Source organism: Manis pentadactyla, chromosome 11 (genome assembly GCF_030020395.1).
Source record: "Manis pentadactyla isolate mManPen7 chromosome 11, mManPen7.hap1, whole genome shotgun sequence".
Classification (NCBI taxonomy): Eukaryota; Metazoa; Chordata; class Mammalia; order Pholidota; family Manidae; genus Manis; species Manis pentadactyla.
The window spans coordinates 93,172,558-93,193,400 of NC_080029.1; the positions used below are offsets into that span (position 1 = coordinate 93,172,558).

A 20,843-nucleotide genomic window follows, 5' to 3' on the forward strand; every position below is an offset into this window, starting at 1 on the left:
TGTATGAAATATCTTTTTCCATCCCTTCACTTTTAGTCTGTGTATGTCTTTGGATTTAAAGTGAGTCTCTTGTAGGCAGCATATAGATGGGTCTTGTTTTTTCATTCATTCAGTGATTCTTTGTCTTTTGAATGGTGCATTCAGACCATTTACATTTAGGGTGATTATTGATAGGTATGTACTTATTGCCACTGCAGGCTTTAGATTCTTGGTTACAAAGGGTTTCAAGGGTTACGCCTCACTATCTAACAGTCTAATTTAACTCACTTCATATGCTATTACAAACAGAATCTAAAGGTTCTTTTTTTTTATCCTCCTTTTTCTTACTTTATTCTTTATAAATTAGGTATCATATTCTGTACTTTTTGTCTATCTTTTGATTGACTTTGGAGGTAGTTGATTTGATTTAGTATCTGCTTAGTAATTAATTGTTCTTTCTTTACTGTGCTTCTATTTCCTCTGGTGACAGCTATTTAGCTTTAGGAACTCTTCCATCTATAGCTGTCCCTCCAAAATACACTGTGGAGATCGTTTATGGGAGGTAAATTCTTTCAGCTTTTGCTTATCTGGGAATTGTTTCATCCCTCCTTCAAATTTAAATGATAATCTAGCCTGGTATAGTATTCTTGGTTTGAGGCCCTTCTGCTGCATTGCATTAAATATATCATGCCACTCCCTTCTCACCTGTAAGTTTTCTGTTGAGAAGTCTTATGATAGCGATGGGTTTTCCTTTGTATGTGATCTTTTATCTCTCTCTGGCTGCTTTTAATAGTCTGTCTTTATCTTTGATCTTTGCCATTTTAATTATTATATGTCTTGGTGTTGTCTTCCTTGGGTCCCTTGTGTTGGGTGATCTGTGCACCTCCATGGCCTGAGAGACTATCTCCTTCCCTAGATTGGAGAAGTTTTCAGCAACTACCTCCTCAAAGACATTTTCTATCCCTTTTTCTCTCTTCTTCTTTTGGTACCCCTATAATATGAATATTGTTCCATTTGGATTGGTCACAGAGTTCTCTCAATATTCTTTCATGCCTAGAGATCCTTTTTCTCTCTGTGCTTCAGCTTCTTTGTATTTGTCTTCTCTAATTTCTATTTCATTTACTGTCTCTACTTCATCTAATCTGCTTTTAAGTACCTCCATTATATGTTTCATTTGAGATACTGCATTCTTGAACGTTTGTATCTCATTCCTGAATTCCTCCCTGAGTTCTTGAATGTTTGTCTGTAGCTCTGTGAGCATGTTTATGATTTTTATTTTGAAATCTTTTTCAGGAAGATTAATGAGTTCAATTTCTTTTGGCCCTCTTTCTGGTATTTGTGGGATTTTGGCTTGAACCAGGTTCCTTTGATGTTTCATATTTGTATGTGATGCCCTCTAGTGCCCAAAAGCTCTACTCTCTGGAGCTGCTCAGTCCCTGGAGCGATGATGGCGGGGTTTGCAGGAGAGTGGCATTTTTGCCTGTCAGAGGAAAGAGCTGTTTCCTGCTTCCTGGCTGCAGTGCCTGTGTCCACTGTCAGGGCCAATGTGCCGCGCACACAGGTAGAAACCTCTGTGCGATGCCCTTGTAGCTGCCATAGGCAGCTCTGCCATAGGCCTCCCTCTTGCTGGCCTGGAGCAAGGGCAGGGGCATCTGGTTTGTGAGCCAATGCTGGCTGAGAGGAAGGTGCAGCAGGCTGCGTATCATGGTGGGGGGCCTTGGATCTGTGTCGCCAGCCAGGGGATGGGGCTCCTGAAGCTCCTGAAAGTTCCCCACCTGCTGGGCAGAGTGCACCCAGACAATTTTGTCTACCTGTCATTTTTCCTGAGCAGCAAGCTCTGTTTAATCCTTGCCCCGTTAGCAGCCCTCTTGCTGTTATGAAGTCTCTTAGACTGCCTGCCTTTCTTTTGTCCCAGAGCGGCTGCATGTGGATCTCTGTTTTCCACAAGCAGCTGGAATCTCAGTCTCTCCAAATATTGTGCCTGTTTTAGCTTTCCAACTCCAGTAATCCAGAGCACCATGTAATGTAAGTTCATGCTCCCAGAGCATAGTTCCAGGAGTCAGTGTTCAGCAGTCTTTGGCCTCCACCCCCTTTCGGCTCCCTTTCTCTTCCTCCCACTTGTGAGGTGGGGTGGGGGATGGGCTTGGGTCCTGCCAGATCAAGGCTTTGGTACATTACCCTGTTCCATGAGGTTTGTTCTTTTTTCTAGGTGTATGTAGTCTGGCACAGCCTTCTTTCCTGTTGCTCTTTCAGTATTAATTGTATTAACTATATTTTAATATTATATGTGGTTTGGGGAGGAGGTTTCTCTCTCACCTGTCATGTCATCATCCTTAATCCCCACTCAGATGGGTCTTGTTTTTGTATTCATTCTGCCTTTCTGTGTCTTTTGATTATTGCATTCAGTCCATTTACATTTAAGGCCATTATTGATTTTATTAATTGTTTCCTGGTTGTTTTTGTAGTTCTCTGTTCCTTTCTTCCTCTCTTACACTCTTCTCTTATTATCTGATGGTTTTCTTTAGTTATGTTATTGGATTTCTCTTTTTCAATTTTTTTTTGGTATCTGTTATAGGGTTTAGGTTTTTGGCTACCATAAGGTTCAAAGATAGCTTTGTAATTATTTAACAGTCTATATTAAGTTAATTATTGCAGTATTTCAAATACAGTCTAAAAGTTCTTCTATTTTCTTCTTCCTCTTCTACACTTTATGTATTAGATGTCATAACCTGCATTTTTTTGGTGCATCTCTTGATTGATTTTGTGAATAATTTGTTTTGGTCCTTTTGTTTTAATTTTGTACTCACTTGGTAAGTAATTTGTCTACTACCTTTACTATGGTTTTATTTTCCTTGGCGAAAACTATTTAGGCTTAAGAACATTTCCTTCTAGAGAAGTCCCTTTAACATCCTGTAATGCTCATTTGGTGGTTATAAATTCCTTCAACCTTCCTTTATCTGGGAAATGTTTAATCTCTCCTTCAAATTTGAATGATAATCTTGCAGGGTAGAGGATTTTCGGTTGAAGGTCCTTTTGTTTTAATATGTTAAATATTTCATGCCACTGCCTTCTGGCCTGTAAGGTTTGTGCTGAGAAGTCTGCTGATTGCCTAATTGGGGTTATCTTGTAAGTAATCTTTTTTCTCTGGTTGATTTACATTCCTTCTCCTTCTCCTTAATCTTTGCCATTTTAATTATTATATGTCTTGGTGTTGTCTTCCAGTGTTCTTTTGTTAGGGACTCTCTGTGCTTGCTGGACCTGGGTATCTGTTTCACCAGATTGGGGGGTTTTCAACACTTATTTCCTTAAAGAGACTTTCTATCCCTTTGTCTCTCTCTTCTCCTTCTGGTATCCTTCTTATGTGAATACGGTTATGTTTGGCTTTTTATGATTCATTATAAGATCTGGCTTAAAATCCTTTTGACACAGGCATGGTAAAAACATGAAGTTCAAATTACCATTTGCTGAAAATCACTTAAGATTTTCCGCTCATAAAAGAAATTGTTAATTTAACTGCTATTTTCCCTGACATCATTATTGTTTAAGTCTACAAAAGGTAGGTTTGGACTTGTCACACAGCTCTCTTAACATTCTTTTGTTCCTAGAGACTTTTTTTCTCTTTGTTCCTCAGCTTTGTTTTCCTGTTCTCTAATTTCCATCTCATTGATTGTCTCCTCTACTTGCAGCAATCTATTATTCATTCTTTCCATTGTGTATTTCATTTGTTACTATGTTCTTCAGCTCATATTGGCTCTTTTTTAACTCTTCTATGTCTTTGTTTATGTCCTTGCTGAGATCTTCAATACTTACCTAAGATTAATGAGCATATTTATGACTGTTACTTTGAAATCTATCTAGAAGATTGGTGATCTCCATTTCATTTAGCCCTCCTTCTGGTGTCTTATCCTATAGTTTTGTTTGGAAAGTATTCCTCTGCCTCCTCATTTTGTCAGGGTTTCTGTTTCTTCCTTTTAGTAGATGGATTTGCTATGCTCCCTGGTCTAGAGGATGATGGTCTCACGAAGAATGTGTCCTTTGGTGCACAGAAGCCCACTGTTTATTGTCTAGTGCCTGGTTTTCCTTTGTGGAGGAGCCATCATGGTGTGGTATGGGTGGGGCTACCATTCTGCCTGTTTGCTGGCAGTTATCTATCTCATCTGCTGTGGAAGGGTGGAAAGCAGTTTCCCTTAGCTGGCCCTCAGCTGAGCAAAGCAGGGTCACTTGTTGGATTGTTGTGGGCAGTGCTGTCCTCAGCCTGCCCTGCAGTGATGGCAGTGCTGCTGGACTAATGGGGTGGATAGTAGTACAGCTGTGGGGCAGGCATGCTGATGTGAATTGTGTTGGGGCAGTGGGGTGATGTGGAACTGGGCTGGGCCACTCTAGTGGAGGAAGGAGCACTTGGAGCTGGCTCCTGCAGGCTCCTCTCTCACTGGACTGAGACAGGGCTGAGAACATTGGAAAAGCCTCCATCTGCCTGCCATGCAGCAAAGTCTGATGCAGCTGGGCCAAGTGAGAGGGTGGGTGTGCAGCGAAACACCTTAGCGCTGAGCTGCCAGCAATGGGGATGTAGCGCTTGGGGCTCCCTATAGTGGCTGACCTGTTGTGCCAAGGCAGAGCTGAGGAAGTGTTGCCCCCTGCCCTTTCTCCTGCAGAGAGAGCTCCATCCAACCCTCACCCCTCTGGCACCCCTTCCACTTCTGGTAAGTCTTCAAACTGCCCCCTCTGCTTTGGGTCTCAGTGGGACTGGTGTTGTATTCCTGTCCTCCACATGTGGCTGGAGTTTCAACCTCCTAGAGTGCTCTGACTCATCCTGTTGTCCAGCTCTGCTAATTACTAGAACCCAGTGCAATGTGGACTTGTGTTCCTAGAGCAGATCTTCAGGGCCAAGTTTTCAGAGTTTCTGAGTGCCTGTTGCCTCCTCACTCTGTTCCTTTTCTTCCCACCTGTGGGGCTTCGATGGGGGAAGGGCTGGGGTCCTGGTTGATCATGGCTTCACCACTTTATCCTTCTCTGTGTGGTCTTCTCTCCTTTATCAGGTATAGGAGTTCTGTTCTGCAGTCTTCAGTTTGTTTTCGGGTTTGGTTGTATCTGCTGTGATTGCTTCCTTGGTGTGTGTGTGTGTGTGTGTGTGTGTGAGGAGGTTTCTGCCTTGCCTCTCCACCATCTCCCCTCACCCTTGATATTTTCTTTTCTTTGGGTAAACTCCTAAAAGTGGAATTACTGGGTTGTATGGTAGCTTGAAATCATTTTAGTTTTTATAGGGTATTTTGTACCTGTGTTATCTTTAGGATTTTCTACATATAAATCACGTCATGCAAACAGATAATTATACTCTTTCTTTTCAATTTGGATTCTTTTTATTTATTTATTTTGTCTGATTGACTGACTGACCTGTGACTGCTCAGAATGTATCCCCCTTAATCAAGTACTTACTGGTTTAGTGGTGGTTTCTCATATGTAGGATCTGGTTACCTGTACAGTTGTGAATACCCAGAAGTTCGATTAGTGTCTCTAGTCTTACCCAGTTTTGTAGTCCTACCAGATTTCCAATACTCTGTTGAATAGAAGTTGTGGGAATGGGCATCCTTGCCTTTTTTCTGATCTTAGAGGAAAAGCTGTTAGTCTTTTACTGTTGAGTATGATGTTGGCTGTGGGCTTTTCATATATGACCTTTATTATGTTGAGATAGTTTGCATCTATTCTTGTTCATTGTGTGTTCTTATTATGAAAGGGTATTGATTTTGTCAAATGATTTTTCACTTGGGCTGATTATGTGGTTTTTGTCTTTTATTCTGTTAATGTGGTATGCAGGTATACCTTGTAGATATTCCAGATTACTGCAATAAGGTAAATAGCTCAATAAAGTAAGTTAAATGAAATTTTTGTTTTTCCAAGGCATTCCATTACACTATATTGTGGTCTTTCAAGTGTACAATAGAATTATGTCCAAAAAAACAATGTACTTACTGTAATTAAATAATAACTATTGCTAAAAAATACAAACCATCATCTGAACTTTCAGTGAATTATAATGATAGGTCACAGATCAACATAACAAATATAATAATAATGAGAGAGTTTGAAATATTGTGAGAATTATGTGACCCAGAGACACAAAGTGAGCAAATCGCGTTGGAAAAATTGTCCCAATAGAGTTGTTTAATGCAGGATTGCCATAAATCTTTAATTTGTAAAAAACACAGTATCGACAAAGCACAATAAAATGAAGTGTGCCTGTATTACTTCAGCTGATCTTGAACCATCCTTGCATTCCAGGTATAAATACAACTTGGTTATGGTGCATAATCCTTTTAATGTGCTCTTGAATTAGGTTTGCTAGTATTTTGTTGAGGATTTTTTTTTTATCATTATTCATCAAGGGATATAGTCTGTAGTTTTCTTTTAAAGTTTGTCTAGCTTTGGTATCATGGTAATGCTGGCCTCATTCTGTGAGTTTTGTGAGTTCTCTTCAGTTGTTGGAAGAGTCTGAGGAGTTCTCTTGTTAATTCTTTAAATGTTTGGTAAAATTTTCCAGTCAAGCCATTGGTCCTGGCATTTTCTTTGCTTGGAGGTTTTTGATTACTGTTTTAATCCTCTTACTACGAATAAAACTTTTCTATTTCTTCTTGATTTGGTCTTGGTAAGCTGCATGTTTCAAGAATTTATCTATCTCTTCTAGGTTATCCAATTTGTTAATGTACAGTTGTTAATAGTATTCTCTTATACTGCTTTTCAGTTATGTGACATCATTTTTAATGTCCTCTCTTTTATTTCTGATTTTAGTTATTTGTGTTTTCTATTTTTTTCTTAACCTAGCTATGGGCTTGTCAGTTTTGTTGATCTTTTTTGTAAAACCAACTCTTAGTTTATTATTTTTTGTATTTTTTTAATTCTCTATTTCACTGATCTCTGCTCTTATTTTCTTTCTGCTAACTTTTGGGTTATTGTGTTATTCTTTTGTAGTTCCTTGACATGTAGTTAGGATGTTGAATTTGAGGTCTTCTTTTTTAATGTAGGTGTTTAATGCTATAACTTTCCCTCTAGTATTATTGGTTTCACAGCATTCCATGACTTTTGGTATGTTGTGTTTTCATTTTTACTTGTCTGCAGGTATTTTGTCATTTCCCTTGTAATTTATTCTTTTTGTGTCCCAAATGTATTTTTTACTTTAATGTTGAATGGAATATGAAATGATTGCAGACTTTGGTTATCAGGAGAATATAAAATGGGAAATAGAACATCCTATTAAAACATCAATGATCTCAATTATATGTTTCTTATTTCTAGGGTTTTCTGTTTGTGTGTAGTAAGACCAAGCAGGGGAGCCCATTTGAACTAGGGAATAGTGAATAAAAAAGGAACCATTTCAATAGACATTTAGTGTCCATCCATTTAGTACAAACTACTGTACCTGGCACTAGAGGTGCAAAATTGCAGAAGACTTCATCTCTGTCCTGAGTTTCAGTCTTTTAGAGGGGATGAAATTGGGTTGATGGTAACTCAGTAATTTAGTGAGAAAAAACTTGGCAGAGAAAACCAGCGTTTAGGAGCAATGTCATCTTTACCTCTTGTTCATTGCTACTTTGAGTTATTTAACACTTGTTACTCTTAAAAAAAATTTTTTTTTCCCACTAGGCACAACACCCTCACTGGGCGATGGCTGACCAGATTCCAAGCTGTGTGGGACCCTAAACAAGAAGACTGTGTCATAGTTGGCAGCATGGCTCATCCACGACGGGTGGAAATCTTCCATGAGACAGGAAAGCTGGTGCATTCTTTTCTTGGTGGAGAATGCCTTGCCTCTGTGTGTTCCATCAATGCTGTGCACCCAACCCGGTATACTTTAGCTGGAGGTAATTCCAGTGGGAAAATACATGTTTTTATGAATTAAGAAAGTTGCTGAGGTTTTGGTTTAACAAGACCAATTTGTTCCCGTTAATGTCTAAAGGGCCTAGTACTTCTTGTGGTTTACTCTGTTTACTTGGTGTTGTATTCTGTTTAGTAATATAAAATTGCTTTATTAATAAAAATAATTTTTTTGTTTTTATTACTACTAAAAGCAGAATATACTTCTAGTAAGGGAGAAGACTTAGAAGTTGTTTCTACAGGATGGGGAGGGAATTTGAGGGGATGCTTTGATGCCTTCAGCACTTTTAATCTGGCAGTATGTTGGAAAAGTCTGACATTCTATGTTATAAAGCTTTGAATGATCAGTATTAAAAGTTTATGATTTAATGATATGGTCTTGATTCTATACTGGTATATAAACCTGTGGTTTATTTTGTAGTTTGGAATAAATATTTATTTCTAGTCTCATACTGGAAGGGGTCCTGAAATGTCTTCTAACTCAGTGCTTTTAAAACTTCTCATTTTTTAAAACTTTGAACACTTTTTCCCTGTTTCTAAATAAAATATTATGTGAAATCCCAAGATAGTTGAGAAGCTTTGGTTCAGTTGGACAGGGCCCGAGTCTGTGTGTGTTGGCCCTTTCCCTTCCTCTACATGGCTTCTGAGACACAGGCAAGGAGTTCCAGGCCTAGGCACAAGGTTTGAATTTACCTGGTCCCTGTAATCCAGTATGTGATTGCTCTCAGACCTGTGTTATCAAGACTATGAGTTGTACACTGTTTATCTGAAATCAATTTAGTAACCAGCATTAGAAAATTGAAAAAGATAGTAAATAATAGAATACATTAAAATGGCTATTGTTTCGTGAAACTTTATATATGCATACATATTTGTAGATGTTTCTGATGGAAAGTGTCTTTTTTTTTTTCCCCAGAGGGATTTAAAATTGTATTGTTTTGAGCAATAATGTTTATTTTTGTGGCGTTTAAATTTAAAAACATTTACATTTAGGTACATATAATAAAATGCACAAATCTCAGTGTGCCTTATTGATAAATTTTGACATGTGTATACCTCATGTAACCATTGCCCAGAGCAAGATATCAAGCATTCTCACTAATCTTTTTCCCCTTCACCTATTTCACCCATCCTCCCACCCCCAGCCCTATGGTAACCACCAGTCTGTTTTGTGTGTGAGTCTATTTTTGTTATGCTTGTTTGGTTGGTTGGTTTGGTTTTTAGATTCCACATATAAATGAAATCATATAATATTTGTCTTTCTCTGTCTCACTTACTTCACTTAGCACAATACCATCTGGGTCCATCCATGTTGTAGTAAGTGGCAAGACTGCATTCTTTTTTATGGCTGAGTAATATTCCACTGTGTCTATATACCACACCATTTTTATACATTCACCTATTGATGGACATTTAGGTTGTTTTCATATTTTGGCTATTGCAAATACTGCTATGATAAACACAGGAGTGTATGTATCTTTTTAGATAAGTGATTTTGTTTTCTTTGAGTAAATTCCCAGAAGTGGAATTGCTGGGTCATATAGTATTTCTATTTTTAGTTTTTTGAGAAACCTCTATACTGCTTTCCATAGTGGCTACACCAATTTGCAATCCCACCAGCAGTGTACAAAGATTCCCTTCTCCCCATGTCCTTACAATCACTTGTTATGTCTTATCTTGTGGATATTAGCCATTCTGACTGGTGTGAGGTGATATCTCAGTGTGGTTTTGATTTGCATTTCCCCAATGATTAGTGATGTTGAGCATCTTTTCATGTGTCTGTTGGACATCAGTACGTCTTCTTCGGAAAAATGTCTATTCAGGTCCTCTGCCCATATTTTTATTGGGTCATTGGGTTTTTTTGATGTGGAGTTGTATGAGTTCTTTGTATATTTTGGATATTAACCCCTTACGGGAGGTACCATTCACAAAAATATTCTCCCATACAGTAGGTGGCCTTTTCATTTTGTTGATGGTTTCCTTTGCTGTGCAGAAGCTTTTTAGTTTGTTGTAGTCCCACGTGTTTATTTTTGCTTCTGTTTTCCTTGCCTGTGAAGAAAAAGTTACTAATGCTGGTGTTTAAGAGTTGACTGCCTATGTTTTCTTCTAGGAGTTTTCTGGCTTCCGGTCTTATATTTAGGTCTTTATCCATTTTGAGTTTATTTTTGCATACAGTGTAAGACAGTGATCCAGTTTCACTCTTTTGCATGTAGCTGTCCAGTTTTCCCAATACCATTTATTGAAGAGACTATCTTTTCCCCATTGTATATTCTCGCCTCCTTTGTCATGTATTAATTGGCCTTGTAGGCATGGGTTTATTTCTGGGTGCACTATTCTGTTCCATTGATCTATATATTTGATTATTGTAGCTTTGTAGGATAGCTTGAAATCGGGGAGTGTGAAGTCCCCAGCTTTGTTCTTCTCTGTCTAGAATGCTTGGGCTATTTGGTTTTTTTGAGGTTCCATACTAATTTTAGGATTGTTTGCTCTAGTTCAGTGAGAAATGCTGTTGGTATTTTGATACGGATTGCACCGAAACTGTAGATTGCTTTGGGCAGTATGGCCATTTTAACAATACTAATTCTTCCTATCCACAAGCATGGAATAGCTTTCCATTTAATTATGTCTTCAGTTTCTTTCATCAGTGTCTTAAAGTGTTCAGAGTACAGGTCTTTCACCTCCTTCGTTAGATTTATTCCTAGGTATTTTTCTCCTTTTGATGAGATTATAAATGGGACTGTCTTCTTAATTTCTTTCTGTTAGTTCATTATTTGTATATAGATATGCAAGGGATTTCTATATGTTGATTTTGTATCCTGTGACTTTGCTGAATTCACTTATTAATTCTAGTATTTTGGGGGAGCTCATGTTTCTAGGAATTTATCCATTTCCTCTAGGTTGTCAAATTGTTGGCACATGATTTTTCATAGAACCTCTTAAAATTGTATTTCTGTAGTGTCAGTTGTAATTTCTCCTTTAATTTCTGATTTTGAGTCTTGTTTTTTTCTTCATGAGTCAAGCTGAAGGTTTATCAATGTTTATCTTTTCAAAGAATCAGCTCTTAGTTTCATTGACACGTCATATTTTTTCATTTCTGTTTCATTCATTTCTGCTCTGATGTTTATTATTTCCATCCTCTGCTAACTTTGGGTTTTGTTTTTAATTTTTCTAGTTCCTTTTAGTGTAGGGTTAGATTGATATTTTTCTTGTGTCTTGAGGTAGGCGTGTAACAGCATAAACTTCCTCCATAGAATTATTTTTTTCTGCATCTCAAATTTTTCTGTTGTGTGTTTCTATTTTCATTATCCTCCAAGTATATTTTGATTTCCTCTTTAATTTCTTTCTTGACCCATTCATTGTTTTGTAGCATGCTCCTCGGTCTCCACATGTTGTTTTTTTCCTCTATTGATTTTGTTTCATAGTGTTGTGGTCAGAAAAGATGATTGACATCATTTCAATCTTCCTAAATTTATTCAGATATGTTTTGTGGTCTAATATATGATATATCCTAGAGTGTTTGTGTGCAGTTGAAAAGAATGTGTATCTGCTATTTTGGTTTATATATGTATATGTAATGTTCTGTGTATTCTATTAGATCCATTTTGTCTAATGTGTCATTCAAAGCCACTGTTCCCTTATTAATTTTCTGTCTGGGTGATCTATCCATTGGTGTAAGTGGGGTGGTAAATTCCCCTATTATTATTGTATTACTGTCAATCTCTCCCTTCATATCTGTTAACACTTATTCTGTATTTAGGTGCTCCTCTCTTGGGTGCATAGATATTTATAATTTTTATATCTTCTTTCTGGATTGAGCCCTTAGTATGTAATACCCTTTGTCTCTTTTTACAGTCTTTGTTTTAAAGTCTTTTGTTTGATATAAGTACTGTTACTCCTCCTTTTCTTTTTGTTTCTATTTGCATGGGGTATCTTAACATCCCTTCAGTTTCAGTCTGTGTGTGTCTTTACGTCTGAAGTGAGTTTCTTGTAGGCAGCATATAGAAGGGGCTTGTTTTGCTCAGTCACCCTGTCTTTTGATTGGAGGATTTAGTTCATTTAAATTTAATGTAATTGTTGATCAATATGTACTTATTGCCATTTTGTTAAACATTTTCTCGTTGTTTTTGTCATTTTTCTCTTGTCCTTTCTTCTTGTCTTGTTCTCTTTCCTCTGCATGACAACTTATTTTTTAGTATTATGGTTGGATTCCTTTCTCTTTATATTTTATATATTTATTATAGATTTTTGGTTTGTGGTTACCATGCAGTTATGTATGACATCTTACATATATAGCAGATATGACATCTTACATATATCTGTTGATAGTCACTTAACATTAGAATGCATTTGAAGTAAGTTTGAGTGTATTCTAACAATACTACATTTTTAACTCCCCCCCTCCATGTTTTGTGTATATGCAGTCTTCTTTAACACCTTTTATTTAGCAATTCTCTTAAGTAATTTTTAGAAATAGTTGATTTTACTACTTTTGTCTTTTAACCCTCATACTAGCTTTTAAGTAATTGGTATATTGCCTTTGCTATCTGTTTGCTTTTACCAGTGAAATTTTTCCTGTTCATTATTTTTTTGCTTCTAGTTACGGCCTTTTCTTTAACTCTGAAAGAAATCTCTTTAACGTTTCTTGTAAGGCTAGTTTAGCAGTGGTGGACTCTTTTAACCTGTGTTTATCTGAGAAGCTCTTTATCTCTCCTTCAATCCTGAATAATAACCTTGCTGGGTAGTGTTCTTAGATGTTTTTCTCATTCAGCACTTTGAATACATCATGCCACTCCCTTCTGTCATGTAGAGTTTTTGCTGAAAAGTCAGCTGCTAACCTGAGTGAGTTTCCCATGTAGGTAACTCATTGCTTTTCTCTCACTGCTTTTAAGATTCTTTCTTTGTCTTTAATCTTTGATATTTTAATTATGATGTATATTGGTGTGGACCACTTGGTTTCATCTTGTTTGGGGCCCTCTGTGCTTTCTGGACCTGGATGTCTCTTTCCTTCCCTGGGTTAGGACAGTTTTCAGCTATTATTTCTTTAAATAAATTTTCCACCCCTTTCTCTCTCTGTCTCCTTCTGGGACACTATAATGCAAATATTAGGATGTTTGATGTTATCGCAGAGCTCCCTGAACCTATCCACATTTCTCTTTTTTTTCCTGCTGTTCAGCTTGAGTGCTTCCATTACTCTATTTTCCAAATCACTGATCCATTCTTCTGTATCTTTAGTCTGCTGTTGATTCCCTCTAGTGTATTTTTTAGTTCATTTATTGTATTCTTTATCTGATTGGTCTTTTTTAGATTTTTTCTTTGTTGAAATACTCCCTGACCTCATCCATTCTTTTTTCAAGTACAGTGAGCATCTTTATAATCATTGCTTTGATTATAATTTTATAATTATATGTAATTATTTGCAATTATAACTATGTATGATATAAATTATATACAATAATCATATAAATACAATTGTAATTATGATTATAACAGTATTTGGTTATAATCATTGCTTTGATCTTTAGCAGGAGATTGGTTAACTTAATTTCATTTAGTTTTTTTCCTGATGTTTTTGTCCTGCCATTTGGAGCATATTCTTCTTTCTCATTTTGTTTGCCTTTCTGTGCTTGATTCCATGAATTTGTCAAGAGGGCTACCTCTCCCAGTCTTGAATGATTGGACTTGTGTCAGAACATCTCCTTGGTAGACTGTATGTGCCTGGGGGTTTTGGCTGTCTCTCTGGAGGCATGGACCAGTATATCCCAGTGCTGGGGCTCTCAGGGTGTGGACTGAGCATCTACTGTGTGGTTATCAGCCAGGGTGCACTGGCGGGGCTTCTCTGGTCACATGACTAGGGATAGAGCAGCACAGTCCAATGGTTTTCCAGGTGGGCGCCAGCCAGGGCCATATTAATGGAGCGGCTGGGGGTGGATGGGTTCAATGTTTGGGTCTCTTAAGGTTGGTGCTGGGCTGGGGCTATGCAAATGGTGTGGTTGGGGATGGGAGGGGTATGGGTAGGGTAAATCCATGTGTGTGTCATGCTAGTACCACCTTAGTGAGATGATGTCTGTTGACAGGCATGCTTGGTTGTGGGCAGGTTCCAGAAGACTGCCTCCATCACATCTGAGTTTGTTCATGCTGACCCACTCGTGCTAGCAGTGTCTGGGAGGGAACACAAATAATGGTCCTTACCCTCTCCCACTCACACTACCAGTGTGCAGGGGGAGCATAAACAATGGAGCTCACTTTGCACTCATTTGCACTAGCAGTGTTTGGTGGAGAGGAAGTACAAGTAATGGCACTCACCAGCACCTCCAGTCTGGGAAAGAGTTCCAGAAGATCCCCTGTAATTCTGTGGTTAGGTTTAAAACCTCCAACTGGTGGCTATTTTTTTTTTTTGCACCCCAGGGCAGGTGAGTCTGTGCTTCAGTAACTGAGTGGTAGCTCTCTGTACTGCAGGGCTTTGATAGGCGTGGGGTTCCCTCCGTTAGCATGTATCTTTGTCCCCTGCTATTTTTATGTGGTCTTTTTATCTCTCCTTGTGTGGTAGGTGTTCACTCAGGCCTCTGCTCTTCTTTGGGATGAACTGCTCTGTGTGCAGGTGCAGGTTTGGTGTGTGTGTGGGTGGCGGTGGGCTCAGGCTCTTTCTACGTGGTCATCTGAACTCATCCTGGAAAATGTGCCTTTACTAATGTTGTACTGTGGGTCACAGTTAAAGAAGTGCGAGTTCTTGCTGTGGAAGGTCCCAGATAGCTTCATCTGTCCCTGTATTTAAACTCTCCAGAGGAGATTCAGTAGGCTCTTAAGTGAATACCTTCTTTCCTATTCATATTTTGGGAAAATGTTATACAATTCATAAAGTTTTTTTTCAGAAGTTACCACAATTTGAATGTGTCTGTTGTTGAAAGGGAGGTACTAAATCAGTGACTAATATTACCAAGTGACACTACCTTTTCAACTTTTTTCATTGTTCTTTATTGTCGAACTACTACTAGAAGACTGTTGTAAATAGTCTCAGGATTGTTTGAGTTCTAAGAAGAAATACCAATTTCTCATTTTATATCAGAAAGTGATATGTGTAATTTCCTTGAAGAACAATTTTTTTTCCTAAATACTTTCCTTTTCTGTAACTAAAATCTAAGTGTTTTGAGGCCTAGTTTTTTTTATAGCTTGTTAGTTTTTATAGGATCAGGGTTCTCTATTTTCTTGGTGATATGAGTACAGGAATTGAAAAGTGAGATGGAGATATTAATTTATGAAATGGAAAGTAAAACTAAGTGAGATTAATCATTTATAATCATGTGTAAGATTCACTTTAGCATGCTAAAAGGCCCAGGCCTATGTGCTATCTTTCCTCCTTCAGACCTGAAGAGGTGATTTGCAACTAATTTAGCATGCAGGCCAGACATAAACAACATAGTAAAAGGCAGAAAGGATTCCACCTTAAAGAGAAAATTGCATTTTAACACCCAGATAGTTGAGAATTAAGATTCTTACTCTTTAGCAAACAATACCTCAGCCCACCTTGCACTGCTGCGCGCGGTCTTGTTTGACATGCTCCCAGACCAAGACACTGGTATCTCGGGGAGAAATCAGAGCAGGAAGTTTTAAGTTAATTCTAAATATTCAGGGACCACTTAACAAGTCCACACCCCTAAGCCTTTTTTCATGTTCCCCCAAATCCTCAACTGCCTATAAAACCCCTAGACAACGTACTACTACAGGCTCTCTTGTCCCCTCCTGGCACAAGCTGGGAGCTCTGTCCTCTCAATAAAAGCCTCTCCCTGGCTCTCCTACAAAAAAAAAACCCCAAAAAACAAACAAACAAAAAAACTAAGTGAGATTAAGTTATACTTAAACTGTCCTGGAATTAGTAAATAAAGCTTTTAGGCTCCCTTTCCCTATTTTATACCACTTAATTTCACAGGGTCTAGAGTTAACTGGTCTTATGGGAATTTTTTTTTTAATGCTGAAAAATACTCTCATTTAAATGAGTACCATCATTTAAGCTTTGAGTATGTGGTAGTAATCACCTGACTTCTGCAACAGTTTTAGCAAATTCTTGATGTTTCTCACTTTTGTGGTTTATTTTGCCATTGTAGCTTTATAAACTGTGCTATTTATATCCAATTCCACTTAATAGAGTTCTCTCTTGAAAGCAGTGCAGGGAGGAAGGAGAGTGAGTGAGGACTTGTTTCTTGGTTATAAGCTCTATAATGGAATAATTGTTTAAGTCTAGAAAGACCATAAAGGCAAATTGTCTCCCATAGGACATCCTTAAACTGTAATCTGTTGTGAGAGTTACTTCTCCCAGAGACTTGCTTTAAGCTGTGTGGCTTCTGTAGTTACTATGCATGTATTAGGTTTGCTCTCCTTTCAGGGTAAACCTTTTTGTAAGCTGGCCTTTATGGTATCTCAGGCATGTAAGCTCTGAATTCCACTTGAGTTATTTCCTTTGAGATGCCCAGACTTTTTTTCAAATGTGACTTTAAGGAGGAAGGAAATGATTCTCATGTTTGGTAGGTGATATTTGGTCAGAGCAGGAGAGACCACAAATGATGAGGAATTGGTAGAATTGGAGTTTCTTAAGTCCTGTTTTAGTATTCTGGCCTTTGAGTTTCCTCTCCTAGAGGACTTTGCAAATGCAGTTCTCCAGGAAACCAGCTTTAGGGCTGTGGATAGGAAGATTTCAATCCTTTCAGACTGCTACAGTATATGGGAGGGGTGAGGAGGGCTGACGCATGTGCCTTCCATACAAACCCAAGAGGAAAGACATATATGCCCTCTAACTTCAGATTTCAAAAACTTGGTGTTTGTTAGACTGTCCTTTCTGACCTAGTACTTTTTTTTTCTTTTTCCTTTTTAGTACGGTATTGATGGCCAGTAATGAGTTTTAGTCCCAAGACAGCATGGGCCCATATTCTGGTTCATATGGCTGTAAATGTATGGATTTGCAAATGAAAAGTTTTGTGAGCAAGATAACATTTAGCAGAGTGAGGAGTAAAACATTTAAAGGTATCTTTTCCTAAAGTGTAAGCAGTGCAAGAGGAAATGTCTTAAGAGTATCTTTTGCCTGTTTTACTCCATCAGCAAGTTGTAGGGGTACCTAGAGAAAGCCTGTTCATGAGCTAAAACCAGAAGTGTGTTCAGGTGCACAGGAGATTGGTTATGGTGGAGGAAGCCTAAGAAAAGGGAGGGGGTGCCAGACCCCTGAAAGTATGTGTGAGTTGAGTCTTCATTAGGTATTCAAAGAAGGATGACTGCTGTAAGTCTGTGGGATCATGGGAAACCACTCACATCCAGTCATTCTTATGCCATTTACTCTTCAGATAACTTTAAGCAAAGATTTTTGTGATTAAAAGAAAGCTCCACTGGAGACAGGGCACTGGATATCATTTTATAGGTAATGGGGACCTCTGAAAATTTGAAGGTGCTTATCAGTGCTTTGGGAAGATGATCTGGCAGCAGAGTGGAGGACTGGAGGACAGGTAATTGGAAACAGGAAGATTAGATAATAAGCTAGCATAGTGGACCCTAGTTGCAACTTTAAAAAATTTTTTTATTAAGGTATCATTGATATACACTCCTGTGAAGGTTTCACATGAGAAACATTGTGGTTACTACATTCACACATATCATAAAGTACCCCCCATATCCCATTGAAGTCACTGTCCATCAGTGTAGTAAGATGCCACAGAGTCACTACTTGTCTTCCCTGTGCTACACTGTCTTCCCCGTGACCCTACACACACCATGTGTGCCAATCATAATACCCCTCAATTCCTTTCTCCCTCGCTCCCCACCCACCCTCCCCTTTGGTAACCGCTAGTCCCTCCTTGGAGTCTGTGAGTCTGCTGCTGTTTTGTTCCTTCAGTTTTGCTTCGTTGTTATACTCCACAAATGAGGGAAATCATTTGGTACTTGTCTTTCTCCGCCTGGCTTATTTCACTGAGCATAATACTGTCTAGCTCCATCCATGTTTACTTGCACCTTTTTATTGTCATGGAATTTAGAAGATCATTAACAGTTCTGTAGTCACAGAGTAGTGTTACATAATCAGGTGAGATAGTGTTATAGGGATGTATTTTGTAAGTTGTAAATAAGAGATTGGTCACTGTAGTGGTGGTATCTATTCCCTTCAATATGAAGTGCATTCTGTTCTCTGTCTTAATTTAGGCTTCAGGAAGAACACTGGTCTAGAGGCTGGCCCATTTATGTTCTACTTTGGCTCTACGACTAACTCTGTAACCTTGGGGAAATAAAAAAGTGAGGTGCAATTCATCTCTAATATTATTCCATACTTACAGCTTCTAGGTCTCTAACAGTATTTATTTAGTGGGGGGAGGGACAAGGACAATAGATGTATATAAGCAAAGTGATTAGTTTTAAAAATTTCAGTCATGCACAGTAGTCTCCTATGTAAATCCCACTGGTATAATTTTGTCTATGTATTGGTAACTTTGAGGAGAAAGGGTGTAAGTTATAAAAGAGTCCACTCTTCTATGGTATTTAAATATTTATTTAAGTGTTTAAAAATAATTTTCATGGCACCAATGATTTTATGCTAACTACATACTGCATATGTAGAAAAAAGTACATTGCTTTGAAGGAAAATGTAACTTAGAATTTTTGGCACACAAAAGTTTAACAACTATATATATATATTTAATGAAACTAAGAAATTCACATTTGCAGGTAGTTTACCTCCTACTGCTTAAAGATGCAGTACGCTATTCTTTAGTAACTTATATTTTCTCTGATAGATGACACTATGGAAACCATTGCTTTTCTACAATGAGAGCAAACTAATTTTGAGAGAAAATGGGAGACACAGTGGAACACAGTAAAACCAAGTTAAAAACTTGAACAATTTTTAATGAGGGGTAGATACTAAAAAAGACTAGTCACCAGCAAAGGAGGTTTGTTATTAAAGCACTATCTGAAAAGCAAATTGAAGGAAACTTTTCTATCTGTAATTTCTGGGATAAGCCCTGGAAAAAAGTAACCTGAAAGTTTCTGTTCAGAGAGCAAAATCCAGGTTTTGGAAGTGGTGTGGATTACTGTACTGTTAGAAATCTAGACACAAGTAACATACCAGGAAATGGAATACTGAATCTTTCTTTAATGTGAATATGAAAGGTCAGAGTCAAGGCTATCTATCACTCACTGCATAGAAACACCATATTCTACAGACTGAGGTAGGAACACTACACTAAAAGGTAATCTGCTATGTTGCATAAGACAGTAGTTATCCAGTAGATAAACCAGCCCCCATCTCCTGACAGCCTTTTCATCTCTGAGTCTACTTTTTACTTCAGTCCTGTGCTAAATAAAGCCTTCCCTGTGTAGATGACAAGTGGCAGTGGCTAGTTGGTTCCAAGTGATTCCTTAATCTTTACTAGGATCTCCATCAGTTTGTCTTGTTGCTTGGTAAATAGATGGTTGTAATTCTGTCTAAATCGTTGCTGGTATGGAAATGATCAGACAGGCCCTCTTCCTTTCTTAGATTTTGGCCATGTTTTAGTACTTGATCTTGCTCGTCTTGGCACCAGACCGTCTCTTGACTGGTTGGTTGTTTAAGCACCCTTTGACCAAGTAACCCCAGTGCCTCCACTGGGAAATGGTGCTGGATCTTTAACACATGTCAGGAATTAGAGTAGAGCCGACTCTCTGCTAACATATGGGTAAAGAGCAGTTTCATTGTCTAGATGGGGGTTGGCAAATTATGGCCTGTGGGCCACATTCAGCTATTTCTATAAATAAACTTTAATTGGAACACAACCATGTTCCATTGTTTATGTATTACCTATGACTGTTCTTGTGCTATGATAGCAGAGTTGAATAGTTGCCACAAAGAATGGCCCACAAAACCAAAATAAAAAAATATTTACTCTCTGGCACTTTACAGAAGTAGTTTTGCTGAACCCCCATCTATATGAAATGGCATTAAAAGTTATGCAACACACCCTTCCAACCCTCCAAAATAGAAAAACCCCATTTATTCCACAGCTGTTATTTCTACATGTGGGCATGGTTTTGCTGTCCCAGAAAACAGACTAGGGGAGAGGAAATCTACAAGTGACCTATTCTGTCCCATACTTGGGGCTGTTCAACATCATAGGGTGTCAACAGCTGCTCTTCTCTTTTGTGGGTCTCAGGGATATGTCTACTGACCGTCTTTAAAGAAGTTCTCATGCCCCCAGAAAACTTAGAAATCTCTCCCTGAGATGAAAACAAGACCTTGAAAGAGTGCAGAGCTCATGCCTTGGACCCCACACTCACCCTTCACATATGCTGCTGCATTAAGGATGGCAATCAGTTTCCTGCTTTTATTTTCCTAGTGCAGAGGATGACCCTAGGGGGCAGTATTTCTACACGTAAGTGTTGGTCTCTCCCACGTTCACCTTCTTTCCTTTGTAGGCATCTCTTAGAACTCCTAAAGAGATTCTTTTCCTGGTCCCTTCCATGGCTGTTTATTGATCTTGTAATCTATTTTCTGAGGCTTTTCATTCTCAGGATCAGTTTCTTTCTTGCATCATTTAGTTCATTAGGCTCTATTCTTAATCCATAAAGTAAAAACAAAATATGAATTGATAAGAAAATAACATTTTGTTAAAATATAAATTGAAAATAGTCTTGTTGGGGGTAGGGGCTATACAAAATAAGTACTGCTCTCCGAATCTCAAGTCTTTCAGGTACCTTAGTTCTGGTTTCTGTTAACTACACTTTGTCCGACATTTCTGACAGTCCTATCTCTGGCACCACTGAATTCATCTAACATCTCTGGAGCACTTTAAAAGTCTTGAGGTTCTTCAGGAAAAAATCACACAAGTCTTAAGTTCGTTATTTAAAGCTCAGTGGTGATACCCACTAGGACCTAGTCTAAGGGGACAGACTTACCCCACCCCTGCTGCTGCTGTAGTGGTGGTCCCTTCAGATGCCCACTCTGCTCAGATTTGAAAAAAACCAAAGAAGAAAATCCAACTCACACCATCATAAGC

At 38.2% G+C, this 20,843-nt stretch overlaps 2 protein-coding genes across 3 annotated transcripts in view; one reads left to right on the forward strand and one right to left on the reverse strand.

The window, feature by feature from the left end:
* Positions 1-9,187, forward strand: part of WDR76 (WD repeat domain 76) — a 103,722-nt gene extending 94,535 nt beyond the window's left edge. Inside the window, exon 11 of one of the 2 annotated variants that reach the window (XM_057488768.1) lies at positions 7,615-9,187. In XM_057488768.1, the coding sequence (XP_057344751.1) occupies positions 7,615-7,870 (256 nt within the window). In that variant the 3' untranslated portion in view covers positions 7,871-9,187. The remainder of the gene's footprint in view (positions 1-7,614) is intronic. The other variant, XM_057488767.1, reaches the window with a different exon arrangement.
* Positions 9,188-20,704: 11,517 nt separating this feature from the next.
* FRMD5 (FERM domain containing 5) overlaps positions 20,705-20,843 on the reverse strand; it is a 367,767-nt gene continuing 367,628 nt past the window's right edge. The window contains exon 15 of the mRNA XM_036905377.2: positions 20,705-20,788. Coding sequence (XP_036761272.2) covers positions 20,720-20,788 — 69 coding nt within the window. The 3' untranslated portion in view covers positions 20,705-20,719. The remainder of the gene's footprint in view (positions 20,789-20,843) is intronic.